General features: G+C 41.6%; 1 protein-coding gene across 1 annotated transcript; it reads left to right on the forward strand.

Annotated features, from left to right (window-relative positions):
- The first annotated feature begins 2,032 nt into the window (after positions 1–2,032).
- On the forward strand, positions 2,033–7,755 carry LOC112558228. The gene is made up of 3 exons (XM_025228564.1): positions 2,033–2,660; positions 3,823–3,915; positions 4,524–7,755. The coding sequence occupies exons 1-3, from the start codon at positions 2,547–2,549 to the stop codon at positions 5,796–5,798; spliced, it is 1,482 nt and encodes a 493-aa protein (XP_025084349.1). The 5' UTR covers positions 2,033–2,546; the 3' UTR covers positions 5,799–7,755.
- Positions 7,756–18,783: the final 11,028 nt, after the last annotated feature.

Below are 18,783 nucleotides of genomic sequence, written 5' to 3' on the forward strand. Positions count from 1 at the left end.
GATTGCCGCTGAACACCTGGATGCAGCGGGAGCCAGACAACGAGTTCACCACATCTTGGTCACTCATTTGAAATGGTTGCGATCTCCCCTCTCCTCCCCTCCGTCGCATTTTAATTTCATTTTAATCCATGCGACTAATATGTTGAATCAGCTTATCAACTTCGGAGAAACAACGCCTAGATTTTTTCTGGGAAACCCTACAAAAGAAACAATGAGACTGCGCAACAATACTCCGCCATTGATGCATCGACAGTTTCGTTTCCGGTCACTGGGAGGTGGGGAGGGGTGAAATATCATCTCCAAACCTGATCATGCCACAAACATTACAAGATTAGAAGAAGGGTGGGAGTATGATGAGCGGGAATGTGCTGGTATCACGTGACCAGCACCCTGCCGAAGGTTCTCGAGAGGTACAGAGTCACATTTGGGGCATTTTGTGTACTTACTTTTTTAGCTTCGTCTGAACTGGATGAGACACTGAAAAAATAAATAAAGGCGGCGCTGCAACGGCTTTAACCTTATGATTAATTCTATTTAAAAAGTATTTGAAACTGAATCGAGGAACTAAAACGCCAACCGCTGTGTAGAAAGACACCACAGAGACACCCGCACAAACCGAGTAAACATCAAACACCAGCCAAAAGAAAACTAACTTTAGAGTTTTCTGTTTGGGTCTGTGGGTCTGTGGGTGAGCGTGTGGGTATGTATGCGGGTATGTAATTGTAAACAATTCGAGTTACGCACAGACCTCTTCACCTCATGCACCCACTCACCTCCTGATCTCCACCACGAAGAAAGTGTTTGCGACCCATTTACTATATAACGGAAGCAAAGACAACTTTAATAAACGTTGCATTGTTAATCCCGGGGTAGAGGAGAAAGCTGGAGAAATAACGAGCACACTGCAGGCGGAAGCGGGACCCCAGCTGGTGAGTGTTGTACTGCAGTGTCCTGTGTGGAGAAAGCACACATCTTGTTGGAAGCTTCTGACCAAGTGCTTAAAGTAATGCAAACAAATACATTAAAGTGGAGTGTGGATGATGAGCATCTGATTCTCTATTTTCTCATTGAGTAACATTACGGAATGGACTTAGCTGTGCACCCACCCGTAAAGAGGAACACTCGCTCACATTCATTAATGTGTTGATATACACACATGCTCGTGCGCACACATACACACGCACGCCAGCATACAGTCATCGTGCACAGACAAGCACACAGTCACACATAATTCCCCACTCTCTCACACACAAACGCACAGAGAAAGAGTGCAAATAGGAGAGGAAGTGGAGGTAGAATCAAAAGAATAAAAAGTACTCAGTTGATAACTAGTTATATAGCTTACCCCCCCCCATTCCAAAAATAGTTTTCCAAAAAAAAAAAAAAAAAAAAAAAGCGGCGTGTGGAGGAAAGCAGTTCTTTGTTTACAAACTGTGGTTTTGCGTCCTCTTGCTCTTCTTCATAATTTCCCCTTCCTGTCCCCGTTCCCTTGTTCCCAAGGAAACAAAACAGTGTGGAAGGGGGCAGTTGTCCCTTAATTAATTGTTCGTGATCAAAGAGGAAATAGGGAAGACTAGAGCGATCAGTTATGGCAATTTCGGAGAAGAAATGACGAATCGTAAACGTGTCGCCTGCACTGGCGGCTGATGGAACACTGGCAGCTGATACACTGAGGGCGAGAGAGATGTTCACAACCGCACGAGGGGAAGTGTTCATTACATAGCTAGAACAGATTGGTCCTTGACGACATCAAGAAATAAGAAATAATAAGAGTGAAACAGTGACGATGATGATTGAGTTTTGGAACCGAAAAATGTTGTACTAATCGAATAAATTAAATAAAACCAAACACGCAAAGCTTATACATCGGGAGTGACAGGCTCTAACTGCACTCAGTATTCCTGTCTCATATTCCCAGTGCACATCTGGAGTGGGGTGGGTGGGGATGTGGGAATCATTTTATATTGTTCGGACGTTTCCGTTAAACAACAAACTGCAATTAAGCGAGAATTTTTTCCATGAAGACCACGGGACTACCGAAAGAAAGAAGAACTGAGCCAAAGGATGGATGAATGGCGAGGCTTTCGATGTTCAGGAATGTGCTTATGATTTACACTTGATTACGGGTGGGTCCGACCATCCAAAACAAGCGCCTCCCACAACAACCCCCTGTGCCCACCTCTCGTCACCCCGATGTCATTCATACCCGCATTCCGTCACAGTCGGGCTAATTCTGATACAGGGTGAGGGGAGAGCGTACCCCTGTCATAACGAAAGCTCAGCCAGCTGTTCGCCCTTCGCGTGCCACTACATGCATCGCGGGCGCTGATTGGCTGGCTGTGGCGGCACGCGGGGTGTCAAGCATATCCACACGCGACCTGCGCCCTCTGACCTCGTCCCTCCCGGCTCGCATAAATAGGCAAAAAAGCATCGCTCAGTCACTCATTCCGACACAGGCCTCGAGCAAGGGTAGCGCGGCAGTTCCGAAAAGAGAGGTGTTTGGTGTTTATTTGTTGCGGCGAGGAGAAAGCTGTTTCCGGTCACAGATGATTTCTGATGTACACAGCACGAGCGATCCTCGAGCAGACGACAACATGGATCCTGGCCTGCGATCGCGACTGTGGGACACAGCGCACAAGACACGGCGAGAAGTCCGAAGGGTGAGTCTTGTTTCTGTTCGCTTGGCAACCGTTAACCGCCGTACAACTCAAATCAAATCAACTTTCGTTCTTGTCACAGATACACGACCTTTCTTCTTGTTGTTATTGTTGTTTTCTTGTAGAGTCTGTTCGTAGTTAATTCGCTCAACGGTTTGACTTCACAAGCTGCGAGGATTTAAAAACTAGAGAGAGGGAGTTTGGAGGAGTTTGGGAAGGGGGAGGGGGGGTCAACGGCTGTAGTGTTGTTCCCGTCTTCAACCTTTTGCTGTCGTCTGCTGTGCGGCGGTTTTGGCTGACATGAAAGAAGACTTAGGGGGACAAAGGAAATTTGAATTTCGCGTTGAGCTCGACCCGCGTTGGCGACAGTATTTAGGGTATTGGCTGTAGTCTGCACTTTGTTTGCTAGTATTCAGGGTTATCGGCTGTAAGTTTGCACTTGGCGGCAGTTGTCGATGTCACTCTACTTCGGCTCGCTGCTACATCACTGAGAAGTCCGCTACATAACTGTACTGAGAAAAGAACTTTTATTTGAATCTTTTGCGTGTGAATTTGAAAGTTTCTATTCGGTCATAAGTACATTTAATGTGTTAACTAGAAGTGCGTTTGCCTCACCGTACAAGAAACTGAAGAGAAAAAGATTTACTCAACTACCGATACCCGCTGTTTTGATATATGCCCGCGCGATGCGTTTTTCAAGTTGTTATTGTTATTTGTCTGTCTCCCGCCATATACTTCTTATGTCTGTACATTCTTAAATTAACTTATTAAATTAAATTAATGAACTTTTCTCAGTTCATAGCAATCTCTTTAGCCATCCCCTACTGTGTCTGAAGATACATAGCTTGATTATAACTATATGTTTGATATTACCTGCCATTGACATGTTATTAAAGCCCTGTTTAACTATCCCAAACCTTGAGTAATATCTATGCTTGTTTACTGTTTAGCCTTGTAGACATACTGTGTGACTTTTGAGCATGCATTGCAAACCGACATGCATAGAAACACTTGTAGTCTCAAACACTTGGCATAACCTTCAGACATCTTAAGCTGCTGAAAACATCCCTTAACATCCTCCATTAACTTCCCTTCTGTTAAATGATCTTTAGCAATCAGTTTGAAGAATACTGTTGTTGTTACACATTGTTGATTCTGCCTGCAGGAGCGAAAACAGAAAGCGGAGCGGTCACGCAGAAACCGTCTCAACGAATCTTTCTCTGAGCTGCAGAACCTCGTGCTGTGTGGAGATAATAAGGTTGGTACGAAGAATTTTATGTTCTGCATATATTGCTCTCACACAGTATAGTGGCAATACAACATAGCATCGTTTAAAAATATCTTGGCAATAAATATAGCAGTTTTTTTTCCAAAACATCAAGTGCAAAAGAATGTGGAAAAGTGAGCTCTCTTGTAGAACTAAAACCCCACCCCGTTATAATATCATTAGCAGGTGTCTCTTATAGGGTGCGATGTAGAATTAAGCGAGGGTTGTGCAGACATCTCGCAGTTTCAATGACATTGTTTAAAATCTTTGTTCAAAGTCAGATGTTATGTTTTAGCAATTCATCCGCCTCTACCGTCCAGTTCATGCCATCTCTAACATGTTAACTCACTCTCACTTTGGTCTGACCTGTGAATTTATCTCAGTCTCCTGCCTTAAGAGCTCATCATAGCCGGGGTTGAGTAAGAGTCAACATATTGTGTCATGTGATTTAGCAACTTGTTCACGTTGACAGCTGTCTGAATGTTGCACATGGGTCACTCAGCAGCCCTGTGACGCGGACAGGGTGACTAGCTTGTGATCTTATCACACATTGCTCATGTCCACTAACCTGTGACCTTAATGCATTGCTCATGTTTCAGGATGGACAAAATGTCGAAGCAACGACTGTGCAGAAGGCCACGATCTTGGAGGCCACGGTGAGGTACATCAAGACGATACAGAGGTCACACGGCGGCGGCCACCACACTCAACCCGCCGACGTCCGCCAGCAGTACCAGCACGGCTTCTCCACCGCCATCGACAGGATCGAACACTACCTGGCCAAAGAAGATGGCATGTCCGACGCGCTTAGGCTCGTCTTGAAGCAGCACCTGGAGAAGATGAGACGAGACCTCCTCGGCCCCGCAGACTCTCCGTGGAATGCCGGGCCAGACTCTTCTTTCAGTACCACTTCCAACGTTGGAGCTGAACCGGCGCAGTCGATTCCACAGCTGCAGCCACTACAGCAGCAGCAGCAGCCAGGGTACCCTTGGTACCCGTGCTCAGACGGGCCGTTTTCAGGAGCGCACGGCTCGATGCTGGATACCCGACTCTCCCCCATCCACCACCAACCGTATGTCTGCCCCACAGGGTCCCCTCTGTGCGCAGGTAATAGCTGGGCTGCACCCGGGAGAGTGCCAGCTGTCCATCCATCACAGAACTACCACTCCCCAACCTGGTCCAACGTGACATCCGCAGCGCAGCTTCAGTACACCAGCACGCCCCAAACACCGATTCCAGTTATGTACCCGGTGTCAGTGGACACTCGGGTGGGTAGTTTCAACCCACAGGACAGCGGCTACGGCTCCCCATCAGTCGCGATATCGCCCTTCTACGGGGTGGACGCGGGTGCCCCGGCCTTCCCTCCCGCCTCCAGCCCATGCAGCTTGGGCGGGGTTTTGAACCTCAGCAAGCGGAGACGCCTGGACCATTCCTCACCGGTCCCAGCACATAGCACAAGCAGCGCTCGAGATGAGCATCCGACGTCAGCAGGGGGAGACTGCACCTCCTCGGGGCTTGCGGCTGCCGCTGGTAAGATGTCTTCGTCCGCCACCCCTTCCGGAAGGCGCAGAGATGATAATGATATCAACAGTAAAGTGGTCGACATGTGCGCCAACTCTGTAAGTCCCGAGGACGTGGAAATCGCGCAGATCATGGGCAAAGTCGATGATCCAGATCGAGATTGTCTCCCCTGCTCGTCCATGTTTGTCGCCCCTGAGCTGCCCGCCGCCTGGGTGTCGCCACCTGCAGACAAGGCGTCACGCTCTAACTCTGCTGCTGCTCCTGCCTTTTCATCGCCATTACTTTCGGCAGCAGAGAAAGCCTCGGATCCTCACAAGCTTGCGGCTTCTGCAGGTGCCTGGAGGCCATGGTAAGAGGGAAAACTGATGAGTGGTCCATCGGCATTGTGGGACATGTTTGAGATTTTCCTTCAAAACAGACAGCTAAGCTGCAAAGAGTATGACTTTAATACGAAGAGAAACTTTAAAAAAGTATTTCTTTGGTGATCACAGACTCGCAGACAGTAATGATCTTGTCTTTAAAGAGAGAGAGAGGGAGAGAAAGAGAAACAAATCTTCTGGAGAGGTATTGTAATTAACTAATTAATTATTGCAAGATTCACAGTAAGCCAGCTTGACTTAGAATACCATGCAAACAAAATGTGAATTCTGAATTCATTCGTCGTTTTCCGATTTCTCAGTTTTGTTCAAGTCCCCACCACGAGTTTCGAATGGCCAGATGATTCTAAGTTCACAAGTAACAACTTATTGAAGTGTGGGTACCTGTTAATTTGAACTATGTACATGCATACTGAAGTATAAATACGAGTGAGCTTTAACGAATACTGCCACATTTTCCTTAGAGGTTTTAGTTCTCTTTTCTGGTGTACTTATTTAGGCATTATTTTTACAATAGGATCAGATTTTTAAAAAATCGTTGAAATGATCATAATTCTGATCCCCAATTTAAAAATAAATAAGTGAAACAGAACGTAGCAATCATTCGTGTCACCGAGTTAGCTTGAAATCGGGATTCTGCCTCCACCCGTTACCAACCCCACCCATCGGGGCGTGGGTGTGGAACCTTTGATGTAAGCTGTGGCGTTTCCCTCCAGACGAAGATCTTGAACGTCGTTGGCTCGTGGTTCAGTTCCCGACAAGACCCTGCGACATTCTCGGTCCTTCGTTCTTTGACATTTTTTTTTTTGTTCAGATGAGGGTAGGCCTGCTAGCTACCGATCAGCCCAGATCAGCATGTTGGCTTGGACCAAGCTTGCGAGAAACATGGAGCTGTAAGTGGTGTGTGTTGGGTTTTTCACTTGCTAGTGCATCCGCCAAAAAATGTTGGGAAATGCTTTACAGAACTTGTAGGTAAAACAAGTTAGACTCGAACCCATCGTGTTAAATACGTTTACGCCAAACTATCCAGATGAACAGGTAGCCACAGTCTATTATTTTATTGAGCAAGATAAACAAAATTTGAAAATAAAAAAGCCCTTAATCAAATCCTTTTTATGCGTGAACTTAAAAAAGATCGCTATGTTCAGATTCATGTAATCAAACACCATATGTATGTTTACTTTCAGCTTCTCTAAACCAAACGTTATCAAATTTCTGTGATTTGTCTGTGTACATTGTCAAGTATTGTTTGGGGATTGTAAATAGTATGTGTGATCTTCGTGCACTGTCGGAAGACTGCACTGTTTTGTAAAACCTCAAGCCTCATGCTGTGCATCTTAGAAAGCGACAAACCAAATTTTTTTTCCTCCAAATTTATGCAAGTAAATCACGATTCGGGTGTCACGTGTACGAAAAACGGAATGTTTTGTGAACCTAAATGTTTCCAGGCAAAATGGCTCGAACTCGGTCATTCCAAGAGGATGAAAGAGCTGACATTGTAGTCATACCGACAGAAACAAAGATTATAGAAGGCTAGTATTATGTCTCTGCCACTGAGTTACTGCCATATTGTCTTTCAGGGTTCATCCTCAGTTGGCTGCTGACACTACGATGGAAGATGGCAGCACATTTCTGTACTTAAAAAAACTCTAAAAATTGTCGTTTTTCCTATTCTGGAAAGTTTACCCCTGAGATTAAAAATAATTAAAAAATACATCGTTTCTTTCCATGTTTGTTTCGAGCTTTACATTCCGCACAAATTATCTTTCTTGGTGCTTTCTATACAAGGGCAAATTGTTGAAAGTTTAAACGATGTTAACGCATCTCCTGTGATAACTGCCTAACGATTGATGTGACAGTTGGGCACTTTTGTACCAAACTCAAATGGCACTACTTAACTACTTCGTTTTATGTATTTTGAACTGTTATAAGCTCATGGGAAGAATTAAAAAAATTTCTTCTTTGTGAAACGTTTGTGTATTTTTATTTCTTGCAACATTCTTAAGAGACGATGCTAAAATGAATGGCTGCATCATCATCATCATCATCTTGAAACACTACACCTGAAAGTATGGTACAGAAAATCTTCAATGATCGAGGTCCGTCGATCGTTTCTTCTAGTTTACAGACGTAAACCTGCTTTATGCTGAGCACGAGTAAAAGTTAAAAAGAAAATACACGGGTAGGTGCATGCAAAAGTTTAAAAAAAAAAAGCTTCTGTTTGAAACCGAGTGGTGGTGGTGGGGGGGGGGGTGTATGGTGAAGACAACACACGTCCAACATGTCCCTGCTGGTGTGTTTAGGAAAAGGCCCCCACGGTCAGCCACATTAACCTCTGACTGCCGTGACCCTCAGTTTAATTCTCTCACTCAGCACCGGTGTCCCGTTGGTGGCAAAGAAAACAAAACAAACTGTGTTCGCACGGCCGAGTGTACCTGTCTTTCAATTGACACCTGCACCTGTAAAGTTGTGACTGCGCTATCTCACTAACTTCGCCCCGACCCCGGGGCCGTGACCGTGTCCATCAATCAAGGCGGCCTGTCCTCCGTTTTACCCCCATCCGCGATCACTCGTCACCCACCTATTGTTTCAACTTTCTCCCACGCTGCCCGTCTATACCGGCCCTCTACAAGTTATTTTTTTCTCAAACCAGTATCACAAGTGCAGGTAACTTTACCCTCCTCATTCCTATCCACGAGGAATATTCTAAGGGAGGGAATAAAAGTTCTTAAGTAGTAAAATGCATTAACCTCCCTTGCATCCAAATCTAGCAGAAATTTCCAAGAAAATTGTTCTTGTTCTTCATTTATTTTCACGTACATGTGTAAATCTGTTACAATATCGTGTATACAACCATTTAGAGCAGTGATGCCCAACCTTTTTCGGCCTGCGGGCCATATCCATTTCGGACAGCTATGTCGCGGGCCACTTCACCGCAAAAATACAAAAAAGAAAAAAACATAGAATAGAACAGCACCATTTTTATTAGAAGCAAGTTGTACTTACCATTAATTATGTAGTAATTAATGAGATATTTGAAGTTGTCTTGTTAAAATAAAAGTTAGAAATTGTCTGAAAATACATTTTAATCGAGGTACCCCAAGGCGATCCATCCTGTTTTCCACAGGAAAATGACGAAATTCAAACGCTGTTTCGATATTGCTTCCTTATCAGAACCCCATTGTTTGATACCGTGCTAGAAAGCCTGGAGTCTGTATTTTCAATCTCTTTAACGACTGATTCATATATTAATCAATCAAAAGATCACTAATCCCCTGTGGAATGCGGCGTCCCTCGTTCTCAAACACTGGTTTCCTCCCAAGACGAAAATCTAGAATGAAATCCATCGAAAGATTGAGAGACGCCACTACGTAGGGATTAATACTTCTTCTTCCCTTTTTTTCTTTTTTTTTTCTCTTAGGTTTTCTTTATTACTAACATGCCGATTTCCTGCACTGTGGGCACAAGCTTCGCGGGCCGGACGGCACCGTGTCGCGGGCCGGATATGGCCCGCGGGCCGTAGGTTGGGCATCCCTGATTTAGAGGATTACTACCGTTTGATTTGTCAGCTAAAGGACTTTCCTAGCCTCTGTGTTGATGTGATCTCTGTAACAGTCATATGTGCGCACCGATGAACAACTTTGTTATTGTCACTGATACTACAACTACAGCTCACAGCTGCAGTAGGTGGTATAACTGAGCTGTAGTCACTACATCTCTACCGACAGCATTCACCTTGGAAACACAATGAACTCTTTGTTATGAGACTATTATTATTCTTATCTCTGTGTGTTTATATTTTAAGCGCCTTGAGTCTGATGCTGGAAAAAGGCGCTGTACAAATATGCTATTTATTTATTAGTCATAAAATTAAATCCCTAAATAAAATAAATAAAGCATATGATTTATGTGTGGATGGGCCTGATAAACAGACGAGAAATATTTACAGCATGTAATCTATGAAATTAATCAGTTCCACGTAATAAGACATTCAAACCCAAAACTGATTGTCTCTTCTGTCCATACATAAAAATGTCCGTAAAGTCCGTTTATACTGTCAGACATACAACATGATTTATGTACGAATAAGACTAAACTTCAAACAGCAGAGCTGTCAAGTTATCTTTTAAATAGTCCTTCTGGATATTAATAAAGTTACAAAGTAAATTAAAAAGGCATCTGTAAATATCTAAGAAGCTATGATATGAACAGAAAATAATGTTTTGGAAAGAAGATCTGTTCACTCAAATGTACTTTATGAAGTCTATATGTATATAATCATAGAAAGTCTTGATGTTCTTCTCTTAAAATTTTTATTGATCTCCTTTTTAAAAATTATATGTTTTGAAACAAGTAGGACTGGAATTTTACCTACTTACGGTAAGCATGATCTGGAGGGAAAAAGCGTTGACGGTTGACGTCATCAAGATAGACAGCCACCCCATCACCATCCCACCAACCCCTAAATGCGTAAAGTATTTTATCAGATGAGGTAGTCCGAGGCCTTCTTTCTGTCCTTGTAGGACTGAGTTGACCTGCTCAGCCTGTATCTGAGAAAGGTTAGCACGAGGGATGTACGTCAGACGGGAAAGTGCGTGTGTGGGTGGGGGGAGGGTGTGGAGGAAGTCAACACACACACACACACGCAACACGCAAAATTTGGACCAGTGGACGGCAAAGTAGGGATTGGAGGAGAGACTAGAGAATTTTGGTCCTCAATTTCGGGCCTAATTTTGTTTCTTCAGCTGTAAACTTTAGCTGGGGGATTATAAAAGTCCCATTGCCAGACCGTTGCAGTTACTTCTGCTTGACAGCTTGAGCTTCACTTCACAACCGACATCATGAGGGCTGTCTTCGTTCTTGTTGCCGTCGCACTGGTGGTGGTAAGTCGGTACCACAATCCTTTTGATATAAAAGCTAGTAACAGCATATACAGAAGTTTAGTATGTGTTCTTAGATGAATTTAATGGTGAGATTAGGTCTGAGCAAGTGTTCGAATAATATGTGTGTGTGTGTGAGAGAGAGAGAGAGAGAGAGAGAGGTAAACAAGCAGTATGAGATGAACACGTTTCCATTTGTGTGTATGTGGGTGCATGCGTTCTTCGTAAAGAAGTAGTTTTGGAGGAAATTAACTCTGATAATTTCTGGTATATTACAGTTCGCCGAAGATGTTTTCTTCTTTGAGAATAGCGGGGTAAGTCTGTTGCTTTTCATCGTGATTTAACAAAGTTTTAGTCAAACATTAGATAAAGCCAATTCTTCAGGTATCTTTGAAATCCAGTCTCTTTGACTCTGTCTCTCTCTCACACACACACACATACACACGGATGCATGTCACGCATGCACGCAAGCAGACAATGTAATGGATACTAAAACTCTTGCTATTTATCGATGCATGTAGGGAGCAGTCTGATACTGTAGAATACGATTCGTGATGTAAATCTTCTCGAACGAAAAGCTTTGAACATGTACAATTATGTTAATATATATTTATCATTGTTTTGACCACCAAAAAAAAAATGCAATTAAAGGAAGAGTATTTAGATGGAAATTTTGATTGTTTTTCAGAACGAGTATATTCACCGCATTGGTGATGCTTGCTACGTCCTGACTTTGACCCAAGACGAGATCGACAACATCCATAACCACACCATCGTGCTGCAGCTTCAGGTCAGCAAACTTTGCCCTTTGACATCTTTATAATCAGTCACAGCCTAGTCATCTTCCTGGCACTTCAAACACCGTGTTTTTGTATTTGGGGCCGACCGTCTATGAGTACAGGATGAGAACATTATCGGACGGACAACAAAGAAACAAACAAACAAACAAACAAACAAACAAACAAACAAACAACAGCAACAACAAAAATTAAATAAGCAGTGTCAGGTATAAAGTTTCAAGTACTCTCAGTCCCAGATTGAAAGTATAATTAATCTTGTTTTCCTTGGTGTGTTTCAGGACCTCATCCGTGAAAATCAGAAGGTTCCAGCTAAGGTCAACCGCATCAACGCCGATGACGCGTCTGCCTTTGTGACCCATCATTGCCACAACAAGGAGCTTTACACAGTCGCACAGTAAGAAGAAGGAGAAGACAGGGCTTCTGCTAAGGCTAACTTCTTTGGGGTCCCAGGGACCCCTTCTTCAGATTTTTAAGGGGTCCCTGTTCTATACCCAACTTTGGAGGGGACCCCATTGACGAAAATTGAAGGGGTCCTCCGAACTTTTAATGCGTACTGTACGCAATTTTTTGCGTAAGCAGAAGCCCTGAGGAGAGACATCATTGTCCAGTAATTTCATGGCGTTAAACTGTGAAACCACGGACCTTCCACAGTGAACCAAGGTTCCAAAGACTATCGAAGGACTTTGGGGTTTGCAGTCGTTACCATGAATTCGAGCAAATAAAGTTTTGGAATTTTATTATAGTGCGAGTTTTATTCTGTTAAAAAAGGGGAAAACAAGGCAAACACAGTTACTAATGGACGCATGATGCATGACTGTAGTTATTTGAAATGTGAATTCTAGATAAATATGAAAATATCAGCTGAATACCACACACACACACACGCGCACACGCACGTAGGCAGAGCTGGATTTGAAATGAAAAAGACAAGAAACAGTCGTGAAAATCAGGTGTGTTAAGATGGCTGGATTTATATCATTTCTGGAGAGAAATGCTTCTAAAAATAAGACTTTTTCCAAAGATTCCCTTCTTCCTTCAAAAAGGAGGACATTAAAATATAATCAGTTCTATCCAACGCACCACCACCAGACCATAGGACAAGGAAGGGAAAATGGAAAGAAAACAGAGACGAGAGAGACTGGACTTAAAGGAAGGAAAAAGTGCAAAGAGTAATAAATAAATTTATATATACATTAGTAAATTTTGAAATAATCTCAAAAAACACAATCAACATAACCGTGATCTGTTTATATTAAGAGGAAACCTAACACATCTATCTGCTTAAAAAAAAAAAAGAATAAATGACAAGTGCATAGCTTGAGAAACCTGTTCATTGAAATATACCTTTGTATATGAAAAAAAAAAATCTTTCGAAGGCTAAATCTGAACTTTTTTCCCTTTGCTGTTCACAATTCGGGAAAGTGCGTACGGCTGTTACTGATTGTTCATACTGATAGGTTTTTTTTGTTTTTTTTTTGCAGTTTATCTTAAGAGAGAAAATTTAACAGCTTTAATTAAATTGAGCACCATAAACACATCTTAAGACGACATGCACTTTGCTGCAAAAAAATAAATTTTAAATGCAACACGTATTTCGTAAACAGCTAGGACAAATATATATATATATGTTTGTCTCTTACAGCGCTGAAACCAAAGGTGACAACAAAGAATTGAACATTGTATTTTTGGGGTGACAACAAAGAGGATAATAATATGATACTAATTTAGAAGTGTGTTTGTGGCAGCCAAGGACCGTTGAGTGACCAGTATAACCACGAACCTATACACCTACAACTCACAGCTGCAGATGGTGGTATAACTGAGCTGCAGTGACTACCTCTATACCGACAACATTCACCTTGAAAACACAATGAACTCTTTGTTTTGAGACTATTATTATTCTTTTGTCTGTGTGTTTATATTTTAAGTCCAGGAAGCTGGGTAAAAATTGTCGAAAATTTTAAGATTTAGCCATTTTGAGTTTACGTGAAAGTTCAAAGTCTGTTCTATTCACTCACCAAGTGGTTTTTCATAGAACAATTTAGAAATATGTCTATTTTGTCAATAAAAACACCTACTTCTATCCTATTTACTTTTCCCGAGCGCAGAATTGGAGAGAATAGAGAATGTTTGGGACATAGCAACACACTTCGCCACGTGCGAAACATCGTCACATCGTATATCGGTCGAAAGGTCATTCCTTGAACTTTCAAAAAGAGGCTCGTTCAAGACCCATAGAAGGCCCCATGCTATGATACAAGCTCTTTTTCTAGACGACACAAAGGGTCGGAAGTTTCCTTATATGGACGCATGTGTAACATACTTTGCATATAGCCAATCAGAATTCACTAACACCGACCTCGACGTGGTCATAGGTCACACGAACACACTTCGGCAGTGTTCGGGTATCCCGCAATGCATCTGTCATGGCCTCCGGATGTAAACAAATGTCGAGAGAACTCAAAGCTAATGCTGGGGTATTTTCTTTCTGGGACATTAAGGTTAATATTAAATGTTCATTGTGCCTGTCAGACGCTCATTTCTTCTCAAAATACCACGTGCAAAAAAATAAAAACCACGTGGACATTCTTAGACCGTCGTAGCAGCTAAAAAAAAGTAACTTAGTGAACCGAATTCCGCTGTCGAAATCACCATCAGTCATGTGGTAAGCGAGCTGAAAATAAAGAAAAGTTTTAATTTCTGCTGCAAATCTCAGTAGTAATCAGGACTAGATGTGAACATTTACACATTTGAGTCAACTTGCAATGCTAGTTATTTATGTACTTTGTCTGGAATGTAAGGAAACAGAGCTTACATCATTTGCACAGATAACAAAGGTTGGGTGGGGGTTGGATGGTCTTACTCAAACCAAATGTCACAGACAGAATGTGTGAAGACAATTATGTGTAACATTCCTAACAAACAATGAAAACTGCTATCTAGTCAAGTTTGAAGCCATTCAGTGTCTAGAGAGCACATCATTGTCAGCCCCCTAAAAGGCCAGACGTGCAGCTGGTGCTTTTCCCATAAATTTTTGACAGAAAAAAAGAAACCACCTAGCCACAAAAATCAAACATCTTTAATCCATATGACAACAGAGGTAATTCATAAAATAATCCTAGCATACAGAGGAACAGAACATAAGCAGCTGATCAAATGCTGGTGCACTCAATCATGTATCTCTAGATTTCATGAATAGGTTATTTTTCTTATTCCTATTCGCCCCCCGTGTCTGTGTGTTTATATTTTAAGCCACTTGAGTCTGATGCTGGAAAAAGGCGCTATACAAATATGCTATTTATTTATTAGTCATAAAATTATATCACGTAATTAAAAAAATAAAGCATATGATTTATGTGTGGATGGGCCTGATAAACAGACGAGAAATATTTACAGCATGTAATCTATGAAATTAATCAGTTCCATGTAATAAGACATTTAAACCCAAACTGATTGTCACTCCTGTCCGTACATAAAAATGTCCGTAAAGTCCGTTTATACTGTCAGACATACGACATGATTTATGTACGAATAAGACTAAACTTCAAACAGCAGAGCTGTCAAGTTATCTTTTAAATAGTCCTTCTGGATATTAATAAAGTTACAAAGTAAATTAAAAAGGCATCTGTAAATATCTAAGAAGCTATGATATGAACAGAAAATAATGTTTTGGAAAGATCTGTTTACCCAAATGTACTTTATGTATATATACTATATGTATATAGTTATAGAAAGTATTGATGTTCTTCTCTTTAATTTTTATTGATCTCCTTTTTTAAAATTATATGTTTTGAAACAAGTAGGACTGGAATCTTACCTACTTACGGTAAGCATGATCTGGAGGGAAAAAGCGTTGACGGTTGACGTCATCAAGATAGACAGCCACCCCCTCACCCTCCCACCAACCCCTAAATGCGTAAAGTATTTTATCAGATGAGGTAGTCCGAGGCCTTCTTTCTGTCCTTGTAGGACTGAGTTGACCTGCTGAGCCTGTATCTGAGAAAGGTTAGCACGAGGGATGTACGTCAGACGGGAAAGTGCGTGTGTGGGTGGGGGGAGGGTGTGGAGGAAGTCAACACACACACACGCACGCAACACGCAAAATTTGGACCAGTGGACGGAAAGGTAGGGATTGGAGGAGAGACTAGAGAATTTTGGTCCTCAATTTCGGGCCTAATTTTGTTTCTTCAGCTGTAAACTTTAGCTGGGGGATTATAAAAGTCCCATTGCCAGACCATTGCAGTTAATTCTGTTTGACTGCTTGAGCTTCACTTCACAACCGACATCATGAGGGCTGTCTTCGTTCTTGTTGCCGTCGCACTGGTGGTGGTAAGTCGGTACCACAATCCTTTTGTTATAAAAGCTAGTAACAGCATATAAAGAAGTTTAGTATGTGTTCTTAGATGAATTTAATGGTGAGATTAGGTCTGAGCAAGTGTTCGAATAATATGTGAGAGAGAGAGAGAGAGAGAGAGAGAGAGAGAGAGAGAGAGAGAGAGAGAGAAAAACAAGCAATATGAGATGAACACGTTTCCATTTGTGTGTATGTGGGTGCATGCGTACTTCATAAAGAAGTAGTTTTGGAGGAAATTAACTCTGATAATTTCTGGTATATTACAGTTCGCCGAAGACGTTTTCTTCTTTGAGAATAGCGGGGTAAGTCTGTTGCTTTTCATCGTGATTTAACAAAGTTTTAGTCTAACATTAGATAAAGCCAATTCTTCAGGTATCTTTGAAATCCAGTCTATTTGACTCTCTCTCTCTCTCACTGTCTCTCTCACACACTCTCTCTCTCTCACACACACACACACGGATGCATGTCACGCATGCACGCAAGCAGAAAATGTAATGGATACTAAAACTCTTGCTATTTATCGATGCATGTAGGGAGCAGTCTGATACTGTAAAATACTATTCGTGATGTAAATCTTCTCGAACGAAAAGCTTTGAACATGTACAGTTATGTTAATATATATTTGTCATTGTTTTGAAAAAAAATTGCAATGAAAGGAAGAGTATTGAGATTGAAATTTTGATTGTTTTTCCAGAACGAGTATATTCACCGCATTGGTGATGCTTGCTACGTCCTGACTTTGACCCAAGATGAGATCGACAACATCCATAACCACACCATCGTGCTGCAGCTTCAGGTCAGCAAACTTTGCCCTTTGACATCTTTACAATCAGTCACAGCCTAGTCATCTTCCTGGCACTTCAAACACCGTGTTTTCGTGTTTGGGGCCGGCGGTTAAATGAGTACATGACGAGAACATTATCCTGATGAACAATATCGATTGTAGAAGAAATCAGGGCTGAGAGATGGGGTGATCGGGACACAACGGCAGGAGGAGGGGGGCTGAAATGTAAGGAGTTGCTGCCCCTGGAGCTGGATGTTGCTGCGCGTTGTGATGCTCACTAAAGCTGTTCACTATCAGTCCATTCAGTTCCGGATGTTCACTAAAGTTAGACACAATGGTTAACGTGTCATTTGAACTTCACTAAAGCTGTTCACAACTAATTCATGCGACTTGTGATATTCAGTGAAGCAGTTCATAATCGATTAACGGATGTTGATGTTTTGTCTTATCTAAATGAAAAATGTGGTCACGATTTAGGCTAACTTCATGATGCAAATCTATAAATTACCTATATAAAAGATTTAGTAATCTTATTTTGCTAGAATACACTCCATTCCTGGAATTTTTCTCACGGAGATCGGAGCGAGCAAAACTCTGAGATTTCGGAGTATTCGATGTAATCTCGACAAAATCCTTCTTTGCTGCTTGTTTGGCATGAACCTCTCCAATCCTGTTTTGGTGAAACAGACAGACAGAAAAACAGACGGACAAAAAACAAACAAACAAACAATAGCAACAACAAAAATTAAATAAGCAGTGTCAGGTATAAAGTTTCAAGTACTCTCAGTCCCAAATTAAAAGTATAATTAATCTTGTTTTCCTTGGTGTGTTTCAGGACCTCATCCGTGAAAATCAGAAGGTTCCAGCTAAGGTCAACCGCCTCAATGCAGATGATGCGTCTGCTTTTGTGACCCATCATTGCCACAACAAGGAGCTTTACACAGTCGCACAGTAAAGAGAAGGAGAAGAGACATCATTGTCCAGTAATTTCATGGCGTGTAACTGTGAAACCACGGACCTTCCACAGTGAACCAAGGTTCCAAAGACTATTCAAGGACTTTGGGGTTTGCAGTCGTTACCATGAATTCGAGCAAATAAAGTTTTGGAATTTTATTATAGTGCGATTTGTATTCTGTTAAAAAAGGGAAAAACAAGGCAAACACAGTTACTAGTGGACGCATGACGCATGACTGTAGTTATTTGAAATGTGAATTCCAGATAAATATGAAAATATCAGTTGACTACCACACACAAGCGCACACGCACGCAGGCAGAGCTGGGTTTGAAATGAAAAGACAAGAAACAGTCGTGAAAATCAGGTCTGTTGAGATGGCTGGATTTATATCATTTCTGGAGAGAAATGCTTCTCAAAATAAGACTTTTTCCAAAGAATCCCTTCTTCATTCAAAAAGGAGGACATTAAAATATAATCTGTTCTATCCAACGCACCACCACCAGACCATAGGACAAGGAAGGGAAAATGGAAAGAAAACAGAGACGAGAGAGACTGGACTTAAAGGAAGGAAAAAGTGCAAAGAATAATAAAAATATAGATGGAAAGGAAACAATAAGAAAACATGATATTATTTCGTTTTATCTGGTGTCCAGTAGAAAAATATAATCTGAACTGAGTTTCTTTTTGCGTGAACCGTTGTGAAAGACGTCTGGCAATAAGTATTTCACATTACACTGCACAAATCTTTTTTTTATCAGCATGACAGTAGTTACATTTATAAAACATTTTAAGTATTTTGAATTGAAACGAATTTATGTTACGAACCGAAACTTCGAAAAATATTCAAAGTAATCAAAGTTAATTTGTTTCTGATGGTTATTGCATCAAAAATCACACTCAAGTTAAAGAAACTGAAAAAACTAGAAGCTGCTAACATTCACGGGGAAAGGTCATGCCCAGAATGTTTTCTCTAAGTAATGATAGTAATCATCGGTGTTACTGTAACATATTAGATTAATGATGTGTTGCAGAAAGAGTACCATTAGAAAAAAAGTTATGCTATATATGCTACTGAAAACTTAAAGATTGTGAACGATGAAAAATTAGTGTGACTTGCTGCATATTCCACAAGAAATTCTGTGTATGCAGGTTCCACTTTCCACAAGTTAATCATGGACTAATCTTTAT

The sequence above is a fragment of the Pomacea canaliculata genome, linkage group LG2, assembly GCF_003073045.1.
Source record: "Pomacea canaliculata isolate SZHN2017 linkage group LG2, ASM307304v1, whole genome shotgun sequence".
Taxonomy (NCBI): Eukaryota; Metazoa; Mollusca; class Gastropoda; order Architaenioglossa; family Ampullariidae; genus Pomacea; species Pomacea canaliculata.